Source organism: Cibotium barometz, chromosome 8, assembly GCF_041138505.1.
Source record: "Cibotium barometz isolate CiBa-2024 chromosome 8, ASM4113850v1, whole genome shotgun sequence".
NCBI lineage: Eukaryota > Viridiplantae > Streptophyta > Polypodiopsida > Cyatheales > Cibotiaceae > Cibotium > Cibotium barometz.
The window spans coordinates 39555007-39571263 of NC_141053.1; the positions used below are offsets into that span (position 1 = coordinate 39555007).

A 16257-nucleotide genomic window follows, 5' to 3' on the forward strand; every position below is an offset into this window, starting at 1 on the left:
GACTGAGGAAGCATCATGTTGCAACTTCTCAAATACATCCATCTTGTATAGGCCATGAAACAAGGTACCTGAGGCAATGATAGAATAATCATTATTTCTATTCTAAACTGTACATCTGTCATCCACAAATTTCACTGTCAAGCCTGATAAGGCTAAGGCTGAAACTGACAATAAGTTCTTCCTAATGCCTGGCACATATAAAACTTTAGAAAGAGTAAATGCGCCCCCATTTGTAGTAGTGAGCACAACTCTACCAACTCCTTTGACAGGATATGAGGAACCATTTGCACATGTGACGGTTTCTGCACTTGGGACAAATTCCAGAGGCGAGAACAATTTTTTTTGTGAAGTAATGTGCTTCCTAGCATCACTGTCAAACTACCGAGCATCTGATTCTTCCACTGACATGCATGCATTATGAACAGAAGGGTCATAACTGCAATGTACAGTCCATGCTCAATCATCTTGAGCAAAACTTGCAGTTTTCTTCTTCTCTGTACTTGGTGCAGATGCATCAGTCCCACAGCTATGCCCGATTCTTTCTTTTTTTCCTTCTCTAGCCTTTTCTTGCACTCATGTATGTAGTGTCCTGGTTTCCTGCAATAGTGACACTTGCCCTTCTTTGTAGGCTTATCACCTTCTTTCTGTGCATCCTTATCTGAGGATTCTGATTTTGGCTTATAGCCACCTTTGTCTTTTTGATTGGCAACAAAAGCTTGGTCACCAACTCGCATATTAGATCTGTTTTGCCTAGATTGCTCTTCTTGCAAGAGTACTGAAACCAGTTCATCAAATGTAAGGGCATTTGGATTTCCTTTCATCATGAGTCTAAGGGTAGAGGCAAAACACTGATAAGAATCCGGCAATGCATTGAGAACTGTGGGCACCAATGTACTATCAGGATATATCTCATCCACACTAGCAAGCTGCTCCTTTAAATCTTTGATCTTGGTCAAGAAGCTGTCCATTGAGTCTCCCTCATTCATGTGCTCAGACTTCAACTGTTTGCGCAGATATGCAACACGTGCTTCATTGTGCACCTGGTATAATGCAGCAAGTGCATCGCATGTCTGTTTTGAAGTCTTACATGACTGAATACGAGAAATAATGCTTCGCTTCACAGAAAGTGCAAGCAATGCATGTGCCTGTGCATCTCTTCCATCCCATCTCGTTTGAGCAACAATGGGAGGTACTGGTGGTGCATGTGGAGGAGCCACATCTGTATCAGATTCTATTTCGGATGTACCTGCTGCACTAGGTTGCACTGGTAGTTGTGAAACAGGACGAGTTTCACTACCACTGACCACCTTCCAAAGGCCTTTAGCAACCAGTACATGCCTCATCATATAGGACCACAATGGGTAGTTAGTCCCATCAAGTTTGTCCTCCCCCGCAGACAACATGTTGAATACATCACTACTGCTAGCCATGACTTTCTATCAAATGCAAAATCTTTCAAGACACTGTAAGTACTCAGTATTCACTGAATGCAACCGTAGATGGCTGTCAATTGACTGAATCACTTGCAAAGTGTATGAAAAATAACACACAGTAGAGAATAGAGTGTTATTGGTGAAAGTATGATGGTCGATGTTGTTGAAGACACTGTAGATGCTGTTGCACACCAAATCTTTGCCGCTACACAGCCCAAACACCCAAAATCGAGCAGAATCAATCCAAAATGACGCCTCTCCAGAACGTCTGCAGAAACCTTGCGGTGCCCAAAACGTGCCCGAATCGCGCTGTGGACCCTGAAAACTCTGTATACTTCTCCTAAGAGGGTATCTCAATCGGAAATAGAAAAATCAGAGACTCAATAAGAGGGTATCTCAATCGGAGACAGAAAACACAGGGTCGTGAAGAGGGAGGCAGACTACTAGATCAAGTGTCAAGGAAGCTTTGATACCAATTGTTGGAATTAGGGTTAGGGTTGCAACAATGCACACACACAAGATAGAGAAGCTTGAGAGCACACAAACTCACTAGATTAGAATGAACAAATGTGTGCCAAATACAAAAGATAAGTACACACCCCAAAATGAGTAGATAAGAGGGTGTACATACGCACAGGGGGAAAAACCTCCTAGTGAGGGAAAAAGTGCCCCGGTGGTCCTAAGTCTGTTCACACACATCACTACCATATAACACATCACTACCATATAATGCTACATGTAATGGATTGCTTTTTCTTTGGTATTGATTAAAGTGCCCCGGTGGTCCTAAGTGTGTTCACACACATCACTACCATATAATGCTACATGTAATGGATTGTTTTTTCTTTGGTATTGATTAAGGTTTTCAAGCTTGCAATTTAAACTTAATAATATGCCTCAAGAAATCAGCTCCATTTGTGATCATTACGGTTAACAATGTGCAGCAGACTTGAGGGCTTTCATTTAAAATTCTCACTTATGTTTACATAGGACATCAAAACAATTTCAGACAAGCTCAATGTGCAGCAGACTTGAGGGCTTTCATTTAAAATTCTCACTTATGTTTACATAGGACATCAAAACAATTTCAGACAAGCTCAATTCTGACAAAATCAGCCTCCAAACTTTGATTTTTGAATCCTCATAGCAACATAGACGTTCCACAGTTCTATCTTCATGGACTCTTGTTAAAGTATAGTTTGATGGAGGTCTCCGGAAGAGAGCAGCATATGGCGGGCTTAGAGTGGGAATATTCTCTTTCTTGATTCCATGGGATCTTTAGTTTTATGGATAGGAAATTATGGTGTTGAGATATAATACCCTAGCAGACAGCCACGTTAAAAAGCTTAGCTACAGCAGGGGCAATTATCTCCCATCCATTAGCAAAGAACTTTGTCTGTTTCCCCTTGCGATCCCCAGCTCTCCCATTATGGAAGAGAGGAGGAAGGGAGGGAGAAAGGGAGAGAGTGGCTATGATATCTGTTGTTGGGGCTGTGCGAGGAGTAGGCACCTAACAAGTGTTGAACATGCAGGGTTTCTTACTGCACTCGACTTTCAATATAATGTCTTACAGGTAGAAGAAGCTCAAGCAAGGGAGGCGCCAGTACAAAGGCTGGCGGATTCTATAGCAGGCCCCTTTGCCTATACGATAATGGCAGCCTCTGCTGCGACCTTTCTTTTTTGGTGTGTTCTTGGTTAATAGATACTTGCTTTTTGTTAATGACTTGCACATAAGAAGGTACTTTGACTGATTTTTTTGATTGAATGATAACCTTTGTAGGGATTTTCTTGGTGGAAACCTCTTTCCAGATGTTTTTCTAAATGACGTTGTGAATCCTGAAGGCGGTAGCCTTTTTCTAAGCGTAAAGCTTGGCATTGATGTGTTGGTATCTCTCTCCCTCCCCCTTTTTTGTACATTTGTGCTGTTGTTGAATATGCACGAGTGTTTGTGGCATCACTGCTTGGCTTGATGGTATTGTTGCAGGTGGTTGCATGTCCGTGTGCACTGGGCCTTGCAACCCCGACTGCAGTTCTTGTTGGGACTTCCATGGGTAAGGCTGAAGTCGCTGAATGCAACTGCACTACCATTTTTCTTGCCCTGTTCCTTTATGCTTCTTGTTGTTAGACGCTTGGTTTCTCTCAAGGCTGACAAAACTCTTGATGTCCTTGTATTCTTTGCAGAACTTTTTGTAGTGTTTTCTTTGCTTTGTGCATGTTGCAAAATTCCTTTGCAGTTAGGCCCGCTTCAATGCTCTCCAGGTAGAAGGTGGTGATGTGGCATCACTATGGCAGACGGCAGACACATGGCCATGTCCAGCCTCCAGTCGATACACAAACCTTAGAAAAAAGCTGCCTATCTCTTTACAACAAATGAGGACAGCCTAGTTGTAAAGGTGTTTGTGCAGCAAGACCAGGTCGCTATGTTGAAATATGCCATGTGTGGGATCTGTCACAGATACCCATCATTTTTCACCTTGTGTCCGGATTAGCAGCTGGACACGTTTTTGCAGTGGCTGCTTTGTGGGCCTAACATACAGGGGATGTGGAGGTTGTGAACGAGCTCCTCTTCCGGGGACATAACTGCCAGTGAAATGGTGCCATGTTAGCTTGTCCAGACTTCTGTGAATCTGGCCTACTCTCTCAATTTGTAAGCTTGGGTATATTTTCCTCCCCTCCCCTGCCCTCTCTTTCTTGCTGTCACTTAAAGGCTGTCTGGTGCCATGTATGCCATGATGCTGCCCTTGATGCTTCTGTTTGGTGGTCATGTGGCTGTTTGGCAGATTTGTTAGGCAGGCCCAGCACATGCACATGTGCATTCACATTGTTCCCATGACATTCCATGGTACACTTGTTTGTGTAGGGTCTGAAAGATATACTGGAGCTGAGGATAACCTTGTTACCCCTCAGGAACTTGTCGAGGTTTAGGACTTGTCCTATGTTCCACATGAACCCAAGAGGGTGATAGATTTAAGGGAAAGGCAACTTAGGAACAAGTTGATCCCTGAATATAAGATTAAGGGGAAAGATAGGGCAGAGGACTCAACTTGGGAGTCGGTTGGACTCAACTTGGGAGTCAGCTAGTTGAGTAAGCGCTTCCCTAATTTCATTCTGCTTGAAGAGCGGAAGTATGTTATGTAGTGGATACTAATCTGCGGATTATGAATCTAATCTAGTGAGGTTAGGGGGCCCCCAATGTTAGAGGCTAGCAGGTAAATACTCAGCTAGGATTCCTAGATTGATAAAACAGGCTTAATGGCTGTTTATAGCAAGTTAGCTATTTATGGCATAGTTATCACTATACAAGTGAGAGCCTAGGTTATTATGAGACACTGTTGTGCAGATACACCATTGAAGGTCTAGCTTGGACCAAGAGAGTAGACATGCTTATTCCATGCACATGGTAAGTACATAGGTTGGCATATCGAAGGCCTTTGGGTAGGCATCGGTGGTATGGGGTGCCGGAGTTAGACATGGGTCTATGGGATTGTGGAGGAGCCATAGCTTTGGCTCAGGGGAGATCGGTGGATGTTGGTCATGGTTGGGAGGTGAGTTAGCTTGCTACCTCATGATTTGTTTTAGTACTAACCGTGTTTCAGTTGTGAGTAGGGCAGTGATTAGGGCTGATCTTGGGAAGGACTTTACAACGCAGGAAGCAATAGGATGAAGAAAGAAAGAACACATGTTGAATTGATATGAAGCACTTATTCCATTGATTGGGTGTGAAGGTGGTTATCACCCTTCACACGAACATGATCTACATCCATACATTCATGCCCTTTCATATCACCCATACATGCATCGTTTCTTTCTCCTCGTATAGCTCACACATCATCCATTTGCAAGTGACCTTGGACCATTACATTTGATAAATCAACCCAGGCAAAGTTTCTTCAACAAATATAGTCATGCATGGCAAGTTACAAAACCTTCATACAACGCTCTCAACATAGGCTCCTAGAGCAAGGGTGTCAGTCTCTATACTTCGGAGGGCTTGCTGAAGGTTCTCTTGTAGAACCGTCTTACTACTGCGTAGGCAATCCTGTACAGAAGAAGTAGGTAAACATTAGATCGCTTGCCTTAATAGCTGCAAATTTGTATAGTATTTCAATTTGTCATTTTTACTAGAGGAAAGGACCATGCTTGGAAGTCTGACAAACAGGTTATCTTAAGGGCGAGAGTGGGCTGATCCTCATTTGTTTCCACCTGAATCTTTTCTGTATTGTTGCCATGGATGCAGTGTACAGCAAAATCTTCAATAACACTTTTAAACATTTTATGAGTTTCTTGCCATATATTTCTTTCTTATATCACAATCTTACACATGTTATCATCTTTAAGAGGACGTCAGAACACTCTTAAAAAGGGAAGAGTCTGGTGAAGCCTTTGGCTGTTGCCCTTATGCCATTCTATGATAAAGGGACAATGGACTATTCAATAGATGTAAAATTGTTTTTTTGATTGATGTTTGATACAGCCACAGGATTGTGGTAACTCGTTTGTGTATTTTCTGGTTTCAAGGTGTTGAAAATCTGTACTGGACATAATCCAAGTGTAAGGTTACTGTTTTCAGGTGCTAAGAGAGGACTCCTATTGCGTGGTGGTGACGTGCTGGAACGATTGGCTGGTGTGGATAAGATCATCTTTGATAAGGTCATGTAGCACCTCGAACCTTGAACTGTTGGGCTCACGAGTTAAATTGATCAATATTGATTAAATTTTGTTTGTTTTTATGCAAAGCGGTGCAGCTTCCCTATGAGCTATGCTGTGTGTGTGTGTGTGTGTGTGTGTGTGTGTGTGTGTGTGTGTGTGTGTGGATGTGTTCTCTTTAGTGCTAGTCTTATTCATGACTGAGTCTTCTCTTCACCTTTGAGAGGTGATAGAAACTCAGTATGGTGCTTTATCTATGAAGATTTGTCCATTAAGGTGGACATATCTTTATGCATGAACTTGCACCTACTCTTGGGCACTGATGACACGAATGGGGATCTCCTAGCATGAGGAGGTCTATGGTATGCATGATGGAGTTGTTGATTTGTAGCTTTAGGCTCTTATGGTGTCAAGACTGCACTTTGAATTTTGTTAAGTTTGGGAAATAACCAGAACTTTCCATTGGTAATGTTGAGTTTTGGTATTCAGACAGGAACATTAACTGTAGGTAAGCCAACTTTGTCTGGGGTAGCTACCATTGGAGGATATGGCAACCAGGCTGTTTTGAGACTAGCTGCTGCTGTTGAAAGACATACTAGTCATCCAATTGCCTCAGCAATACTCACAAAGGTTGAGGCAATGGGTCTGGATCTACCCTCAAGCAGTGGTCATTTGACTGAGCCAGGCTATGGTGCCCTGGCAGAGGTAGAAGGAAAGATTGTGGCTGTTGGCTTGCTTGAATGGGTTCATGGTTGCTGTCAAAGAAAATCTTCGAAGGATATTGCAGTGGGAGTTATCCCAGTGGAATTGAGAGGTTTGGCGACACAGCTAAACAAGGTTCTCGATGCAAAGTTGGGCTCCATGTCTATTAGTCAATCAAAGACTACTGTATATGTGGGGATGGAAGGTTTTGGGATTATAGGAGCAATAGCTGTGACAGATACTCTGCGCGAAGATGCAAAGCAAACTGTTTTGAGGTGGTTCTTTTTTTCCTCGTCAAGTTAGTGTGCAATCCATGTATGCATGTCTTCTATCATCATGATTAATGTTACCGGCTTTATGTTTTCTATTTTCTAGCAAGCATTTATTGATTTCCCTCAAGGTTTCTTCTCCAGATTGCAGGAAATGGGTATGGAGACTTTGGTGCTATCTGGTGACAGGGAAGAGGCAGTTGCAAGCATTGCGAAGAGTGTTGGCATACAGCACATACATGCTGGGTTAAGGCCCAAAGATAAAGCTGATTTCATAGCTGATTTACAAAAGCAAGGATTCTCTGTTGCAATGGTAATTGCAAAATGCCCAATTTGAGCAACATGCATGATTTTTTAAAGGTTAATGGTGGGCAATTCTTGCTTGTTTTCATAACATGTAGTTAAATTGACTTTTTACTTAATTAAGCACTTGATGGTGTGGCACTGATCTAGTTAACGAGGAGTGTCTATGGGAGGGAGATTTTTTCAAACCTTCATCCACGATCTGAGTGATTTGGATACTTACATTCATGAAAAGGGGTCCAAACCATGCAAATTTTTAGACGTGAATATCTAAAGATATTCATGCCTTGAAAAACCACTGTGGTTTTTTACGTCAAGAAAACAATTCAAGAATGACACTTTCCACAGTGATCACATCTTCTTTTGCATAAATTGATCATTCTAACATAATTGTGCCCCAAGATGCTGACATCATATTGACATGAATAACTCAACATATTCACGCCGTCACAGCAGATGTAACCCTTCCAAATGACTTCACAAACAATTATTGTGTTATTTGTCTTTTGTTTGGGTATTGTTTGTATAGCTCTTACTAGCTTTGGCCATGGAAAGAATCTGGAGAAAAAAAGGTTAAATAAAGCTAGACACTACTTGGTACTGTTTAAGTGACTATGCAAGGGTTTTAAAGGGAAGGTTAGTCTAAAGGAAGGGATGTCTTTGTTGGGTGATTTCCAAGTACACATACTCCATGGGGTGAACGGTTGGAGTACTGTCCTATCAGACTCGCATCAGACTCGCATCAGACTCGCATGAGAACCCCATCGGGGGTATTTAGCCAGAAGTGTCAAAGTTGGGCAAGAGAACCCATATAATTCCTGAGGAAAAAAGCACTCTTTATCCATTCACCATGGTTACCAGGATTCATGCGTGACTGATGCACGGCCTAGACTAAGTGGTAAATAAACATGGTCATGCATAACAGGTTGGGATTGCTTTGTGGTAATAGCAGATGTGTTATGCCATATAGAAAAGGCCTGGAGAAGAAGGGACTGGCAAAGTCCAGTAAGGCAGCCTTCTATGCCATGCATAATGCAGAAAAACTGCCTGAGGTTTCAAATTCTGGAGTGCAGCTATGTAAAAGTATGGGACTGCTCATTTAGTGTTTTGTGTGGTGGCTGTGAAACTCATGTATGGGTAACTCTTTTTTTTTTTGATAGGTTTTGGATTGCTAGCAATACTCCTGAATGGCAGTCTAATGAGATCTAGGAAATGACTATATTTGGTGATTTTTCTAGGATGGGATATTGAAATTTTGGTTTTATTGAAACATTTGGAGTATATAGAGTGCTTAAAGCTGACACAGGTTGCTTGTTTCTTTGTTTGTTTATGTATTTTTATTATCAATCTATCAAGGTAGGAGATGGTGTGAATGATGCCCCAGCGCTTGCAGCTGCTGATGTGGGCATGGCTTTGAAGATGCAAAAAAGTGAAGATGCTGCTTCAGACGCAGCGTCTGCAATCCTTCTTGGCAATTCCTTGTCTCAGGTTAGTCTCTCTATGGTAACGCCATACCTTATTTAGTCAGCTGCTTTATATTGTTACTTGCTTCAAGAATGAGGCTGAGTACAGAACAGTCCGCTTGTCAGCTTGGCCGCCCATCGGGGATGGAGTGGAAATCTAGTCCAGCCTGTCCCAGTGTGATCCGATAATACTTGGATGGCTGGGGGCTGTTCTGTACCCAACCTGACTATAATGCATTAGAGAGAGAGAGAAAGAAAGAAAGAAAGAAAGATATATTAACGTCTATGAGAGGCCAAAGTCGGCCTATGAGACAAAAAATAATACAACTCTGTTCTTCCGGTCATCGGAAGAAAAGGAAAAGAAAGAAAAGAAAAAGTGTGCATGTGTCTGGATACAGCTGTGAATCATCATGGATCGGTGGAGCCCATATACAAACAATATAAAGGGGGGTGGGGATGTGGATGGAGTGCTAAGGCAAGATGCATCTCTATATGCTGAAGGGGTAGTACAAGCATGCTATGCAGATCTATGTCTAACTCCATCCAGTGCCATAAGAGGGATATAAGATATCATATATTGCTGATGCTGAGGCTGTGAGAGAGAGAGAGAGAGAGAGAAAGAGAGAGAGAGAGAGAGAGATTTTGTCCAAGTCATGCCACAATTTTTGGTTTTGAGGTATAGTTTACTAAGGTTCATTTGTCAAGGTTAAATGAGGTGATAAGGGATATGAAGGGATTTGTACATGAGTGTTTTATGTGGGTAGCCCAAGTGGCAAAACTTTGCACATTCCTTATGAAGGCTTTAAGCAAGCCAAGGCACAAGCAATCAGTAATCAAGTTCTTCTTTTTGCAATGCAAGCTAATCGATGCTTTGTTAATTGTTCAATCACCTGCTTAATTGCTGAATTTATTCCACCAAATTAGTATTAGAGCAATCAATTTCTGTGGCCTATGGGAGAAGAAGAAGAGAGTGAGAAATCTTGGAAATTCAGTAGTCGTGGACAGATTTAATAAGAGCTTGATCTTGGCCTGGACAATTCTCCAGGCAGATGGAGAAGTGCAAGTGATGAGACCGGCTGGTCGGCTGGCATGAGAAGATGTCGGTGGAGGCCGTAAGCCTGTGGAGTCATTGCCAAGCAATGTTTTCTTCCGAAAATCTGATTTTAAAACAAACAAGTTGCAAAAGGCCAGGAAAAGAAAGACAAATATTCAGATGCCCAATTGGTAATCTTTCTAACAAGCGAGAACATGGATAAGTGTCTAAAATGCTTGGGCGGTCATTTTTTAAATGAACTGTGGACCCACAAATACAAATACAAAACAGAGAGCAAATTTTAGTCTGTTTCAGGCATAAAAATCAATAAAAAGGGGCTTTTCAATCAGTTTCCTGGTGTGGGATGCCAACATTTCTGGGGAGATGACAAGTGTCCTCTCCCTCAGTTACAAGCTGATCGAGCATAATTCAAGAGATTGGAGATGGGAAACAAAGAGAAGAGGCTCCCTCAAGAACAAGCCCACATTAACAGAGACGTAGATCATCATGTGTTCCGTCCATATTGGCGCCATGTTTGGCAAGAGATTGTGGCCATTCTTAAATATATTGCCGGAAAGATCCTTCACCTTGCATCTATGTTCCGGGGAGAATAATTGTGAAGAACTGGGAGGAATCGGAACAAATTTAGGATGTGGATGTGGTGAGCATTGTGTTTAAGGGTCTACCTCTTAGTTATTATATAGTTTTCGTAGGGCTCTAATGGTTTGCGAGAATTATCTCTTCTTTTAAGAACTTTCATGTATTTTACTTCAGCACAAAAGGGATGAATCTCAAGGATTCAAAGGGGAGTGAAGAAGTATACAATGTGCAGTTGAACTTTCCAAGAGCAAGGGGAGGTTGAGGCTGTGGAAGACGTAATTTCAAAAATGCTTTCGGTTGATCAATGCAAAGCCAAGATGAGAACTCTTCCTTAGGGCAACAAGGACAACAAATACAAAAGTTTAATTAAACCTTTAAGTCTAGAAGAAGAGAAAATTTCAAACCATTCAGCAACAAGCAATGCAAAGCAAAGGCCCTTAATTGTTTATGGGCATATTGAGAGGAACTGCTGCATCAAGCATTAAGCACAACAGGTTGATGAAGCAAGAGGAAGAAGAAACTTTCTCAACCGGGGAAGGAAATCATTAAACTTTGTTGATCAACGAGAGCACAAGAACGAGTTCTTACTCATTGTAATTAGCAACAGATATCTCTGTTGGAATGGATTCTTGCCCTCCTGTTCCTCACGCTGCCATGTGGCAGTGTATTATCCCAAATAGTGGGTTGGGGTCTAATTGACGACTCTATATAGGGCTGTATATAGGGCTGAATGCCCATTGGTCTCCCTCATCCCCCACCTTTATGGTGGTTTCACAGGATCTTTGGGGGGGGGGGGGGGGGGACCTAGCCTGTTGTTGGCCTCCGTCCGTGTACTATGCTTGTGTTCGCGTGATGCTCTGATGTTCCGCGTTCTTTCATGGTATCAGAGCCTCATTGGCACCTGCTTGACATCGGGCTTTGCATCCAGGGGGTATTGGAATGGATTCTTGCCCTCCTGCTCCTCGTGTTGCCATGTGGCAGTGTAATATCCCACATAGTGGGTTGGGGTCTAATTGATGACTCTATATAGGTCTAAATGCCCATTGGTCTCCCCTCATCCCCCACCTTTATGGTGGTTTCACGGGATCTTCGGGTGGGGGGGAACCCGGCTGGTTGTTGGCTCCCATCCGCGTGCTATGCTTTTGCTCGCATGATGCTCTGATGTTCTGCGTTCTTTCAATCTCAACTCAAGATGGTGAGTGGTTCCTTCATTCCACTGCATCTTCTCATATGACTTCCCAGAAGGATTGGTTGTCAAATTGTATGGAAGAAGGCTGTAAGAATCGTGTTATTCTTAGACCAGGACATGCTCCACTGCCATCGAGCTACCTTTCCATGTGACATAGCTGAGGGAGACCTGTCGGCCATACTCGTCAGCCCCATGCTTGACATTTTGGAGAGTGGTATACCATCTACTCGGAGCTGATGTTGCTCCCATGTTTTTATGTTCTTAGTATTCCATGATGAGTTTCCATGGACAATTTTGTATCACCCCAGTGAGATAGCTATATCTATGTTTTCTTTCTGTTTTATTTTCCATTCCATGATGAGATATGCCATGGACATTATTGTATCACTTTGGTCTCATAGGCCCATTGGGTCTTTAGTAGACGCTTAATATATCTTTCTTTAGATCTCCGCACCACTGAGGATGGCTTTATACTTAGACCGAGCTACATGGATACCCATCTGTCTCATGGATTGAGGTGCGCCATTGGGCAGATCCGCACCTCTTCACATCAGTTAGAGATAGAGACAGGCAGATTTAGAGGCATACCTCCAGGGGACAGGATTTGTCAGATTTGTTGGATAGAGCTAGAGACGGAGGAGCACTACATCTGTCGTTGCACAACATATTATGAGATTCGAGGGCGCTACCATTGCCTTTTCAGAGAGGGATTTGGACCACTGGCTAGAGTCATGGACTACTGTGATCATCGATGCTTGGGTTTTTATCTCCTGGAGATCCGCAGGCTCAGAGAGTCCATTATCAAGAGCAGACGCCCGACTGGCAGGGAGTCCACACAGAGACAGATTACTGACTTCTTTAGAGGGACTACCCGGGAGGACACACAGCCGGCAGCCCAGCAGTGGACACCCCGTGGGACTCTAGTTGAGAGAGCTATCCAGTTGGGCAGATCTAGACGCCCGAGGGTTCGCGGATCCCCACATCGGAGACGGTGCCTACACCGGAGGATTTAGAGCATCATTGCGAGGCATTGGGCTCGTCCGACCAGGCATCTCACTATGGCAGATATCCAGGCCATCCGGGAGAGACCCATGCTAGAGCTCCTAGGATGATTACGACTCCAGCCATATACTGTTGTACTCATTGTCACTTTTGTACTCCCCCATGTTCATGTATTCAGGTATCCATGTACTCATGTACCCCATTTTGGCTAGTAGCATTAGCTTCCCCCCTACTGATATATTGTGGGGCTATCTCCTTTCTTTTCCAAACAGTGTATCAAATGTCACATGGTTGTAACTTTGGTCTCATAGGTCACTTTGGCCTTTTGAAGACGTTAATATAACATTTCATTTCATTTCATTTCATTTCTCTCTCTCTCTCTCTCTCTCTCTCTGCGCCCCCCTCCTCCCACTACCCCCTTCGCTCACCTCTCCCGCTGCCCCCCCCCTCCCGCTGCGCCCACCCCTCCCGCTGCCTGCCTGCGCCCCCCTTCGCTCTCTCTCCCGCTGCCCGCCTGCGCCCCCCCCCCCCAGTCGCTCTCCCTCCCGCTGCCTGCCCTCCGCCCCTCCCTCCTGCTGCCTGCCTGCGCCCCCCCCCCACTTTGCCCACATCTCTCCCTCCCCTCCTCCCCGCCTGTGCGCCTTCTTGCCTGCCCGCACCCCGCTTTTTGACCCCTCCATCTCTCTCTCTCTCTCTGCCCATGCTGCCATTTATGTTTCTAGCTGCGTTTTAGGGTTTGGCTGCACTTTCTGAATTTCAGATCTGCAATCTCTCTCTCTCTCTCTCTCTCTCTCTCTCTCTCTCCCAGCACTGTTCGCCCCCCTTTCACCACCCACCCCTGCTCAGGCCCCCAAGGCAGCAACATAACTCTCTCTCTCTCTCTCTCTCTCTCTCCTCCCACCCTGTGGGAAGGACTGCAGAGTGATCCGGAGGAATGGCCCCGAGTCTCCAAGAGAAACTCGAGGCCCTCGAGATGGCAATGAAGGCACTAATCAAGGAGAACAAGAAGACATCCGATTCCAACCTCAATGAGGTGGAAAACAAACTACACCGGCACATCATAGCTCTCGAAGCACGGGTCACGAACCTCGAACAAGAGAACACGGCACTCAAGGAGGAGGTGAGTGCATTGAAAGTGGAAATGGTAGCCATCAAGAATACTGAGAAGGAAGAAGGGGAGATCAATGACAACACTCTCACGGCCATCAAAGAAGAGATCTCCAAGGAGATCACAAAGGACATGGAGGGAAAGCTCGAAGCCAAGTAATCAGGATGGGTCGAGGTGGTGAAGAAGAACATCCGTAAAGAAGTGCGGGAGGAGACTGAAAGGGAAGAACACCAAATCATTCACACCACCGTTGAGGAGGAGAAGATGAGGCATGCCCGCCGCCTCAACATTCGAGTCACAGGTATAGCCGAGACACCCGACTCCACTCCCGAGAAGGACGGACAGCTTCTATGCATGAAGCTTGGCTACAAGGAAGAGCACCCTCTCCCCTTCACCAAAGCATGGAGAGCCGGGAAAGACTCAACACGCAAGCGAGCCCTCATCCTACAGTTTGCAGGAGAGACGGAGAGGGTCACCTTCATGAGGAAGAGGGTCATACTATGGGGGTTAGAGGGAGCTCCTATTTTCTTGGATGATGATCTCACGAGGATGCAGCTTGAGCATAGGAGAACTTGCATGCCACGAGTCTTACACGCGAGGAGAGAAGGCAAGAAGGCCTTCTATCGAGATGGTCGGGTCATCATTGATGGCCGGCCCATGGATTAGCGGTTTGGGGCCTATGGGACACAGACCAGGCCACTGACAGAGATACACATGGCAGTATGGAACTGTAATGGTTCACTATGGGTGTAGCCTGGACGACTGGAGCATGTTATGGTGGGGAGAGACATCATACTTCTGACAGAGACACATCAGAGCCCAGAGAGAGGGCTACCTCGAGTAGAGGGATTCCAGTGGGAGTCAGCATACAGGAGGACCACACGCCAGGGTACCTCGAGAGGGTTGGGGGGAGAAGCAGTTCCATTCAGACGGGAGCTACAGGGGAGATTGAGAGTGGTAGCACAGGATCCAGAGGCGAGATACATGTGGATCAGCTTACAGCTCTCACAGGACAGGGTTATATACATAGCTTTATGTTACTTTTCTCCATCAGGATCCTCCTATGTCATTACAGAGGACATGCCACAGGACGAGGAGACAGGAGCCTCGCCATACACTTGTCTGTCAGAGGAGATTATGCATTATTCTACACTAGGGGAAGTATTTCTTACGGGCGACTTCAATGCCCACACACAGAGCAGACAGTGTGAGGTGTATGACTATGATGACATGGAGATCCTCCACCCTGTGGATCCAGAGGAGATAAGGGCTATCAGAGGACACTGGACCAGACAGAGGACATTATGGGGACCACTTACTAGAGTTGGGAGCCAGGCATCGTCTCGTTATTTATAACGGGATGCTACAGTGGCCGGGATCAGGAGGGCTGACATGCTTCCCACATGGGGGTCATACACGGACCGGAGGCACGGTGGTAGACTACATTATGGGGTCTTTGGAGGCATCACAGCTTGTCACCTCATTCTCCATCCCACCTCGTCCTATTGGGGCAGATCATACATACTTGGCATTTTCACTAGATCACCAGTATCACCAGGCCCCCACATACCGACGCCACACACTACCATCTACTTCACACATGACATGGCAGACATATACACTGGCAGAGTAGAGGATGGGCTCCTACTCATGGATCCCCTGGCACCTATGGATACCATTACAGCCCAACTGGCATCACTCCTACACACGGCTGCATTACAGAGCTTCCCACATTGTGTACACTCAGGAGAGCCTGCGAGACCTGGGACTATGCCCCAGAACAGATGGTATGATGACGAGTGCAGAGCCCTATACTCACGGCTTCGCATACAGAGAGCCTTGGGAGCCATCACAGAGCAGGAGTCGAGGAGAGAGATGAGGAGACTTACTCGCCGCAAAAGGCGGGCCTTCGCAGAGATACAGGAGCTAGAGATCTTTCATTTCTTCATGAGTAGAGATAGCCCTGTCTCATGGCGGCACTTCAGAGAGCCCCGGACACCGACACCTATTGCAGACCCACAGACATGGCACACATATGCAGAGGGCCTATACCATGCCCCACAGCAGCCACCTATACCTCAGCCACCCACAGGAGCCTCGACCTACCACAGCTAGCTTCTTTACCCACTCGATGGTACAGGAAGCTATCCGCCGCCTACAGCATGGACAGGCCGCCGACCATATGGGCCTGCAGGGTGAGCATCTCATATATGCAGTAGATTCTTTAGCTCCTTTTCTTGCACACCTGTTTAATAGGGCACTAGCAGAGGGTTTGCCTGCGGAGTGGACGATGCACACCATTGTGCCGATTCACAAAACAGGGGATATGCTCGATCCGAGCAACTACAGGACGGTTATGGTTGGCCACGTGCTGGCCAAACTCTATGGTGCAGTGCTGGAGCAAGAGCTTAGCTTATATGCTGAGCGAGCAGGTTTACGCTCATCAGGGCAGGTAGGCTTCAGGAGAGCTTTCTCTACCACTGACCATGTATTCACTTTGAGATGTAT

The 16257-nt window shown here is 45.2% G+C and overlaps 1 protein-coding gene across 4 annotated transcripts in view; it reads left to right on the forward strand.

Annotated features, from left to right (window-relative positions):
* The window catches only part of LOC147636246 (copper-transporting ATPase PAA2, chloroplastic), an 88606-nt gene that overhangs the window by 31807 nt on the left and 40542 nt on the right, over positions 1 to 16257 (forward strand). Inside the window, exons 9-15 of one of the 4 annotated variants that reach the window (XR_015266508.1) lie at positions 3007 to 3116; positions 3214 to 3319; positions 3418 to 3484; positions 6004 to 6083; positions 6570 to 7057; positions 7183 to 7364; positions 8711 to 8842. Coding sequence is in view for 2 of the 4 variants with exons in the window: in XM_086801680.1 (XP_086657806.1) it covers positions 3007 to 3116; positions 3214 to 3319; positions 3418 to 3484; positions 6004 to 6083; positions 6570 to 7057; positions 7196 to 7364; positions 8711 to 8842 (1152 nt within the window). In the remaining 2 variants the exon portion in view is untranslated. The remainder of the gene's footprint in view (positions 1 to 3006; positions 3117 to 3213; positions 3320 to 3417; positions 3485 to 6003; positions 6084 to 6569; positions 7058 to 7182; positions 7365 to 8710; positions 8843 to 16257) is intronic. The other 3 variants (XM_086801680.1, XR_015266509.1, XM_086801681.1) reach the window with 3 other exon arrangements.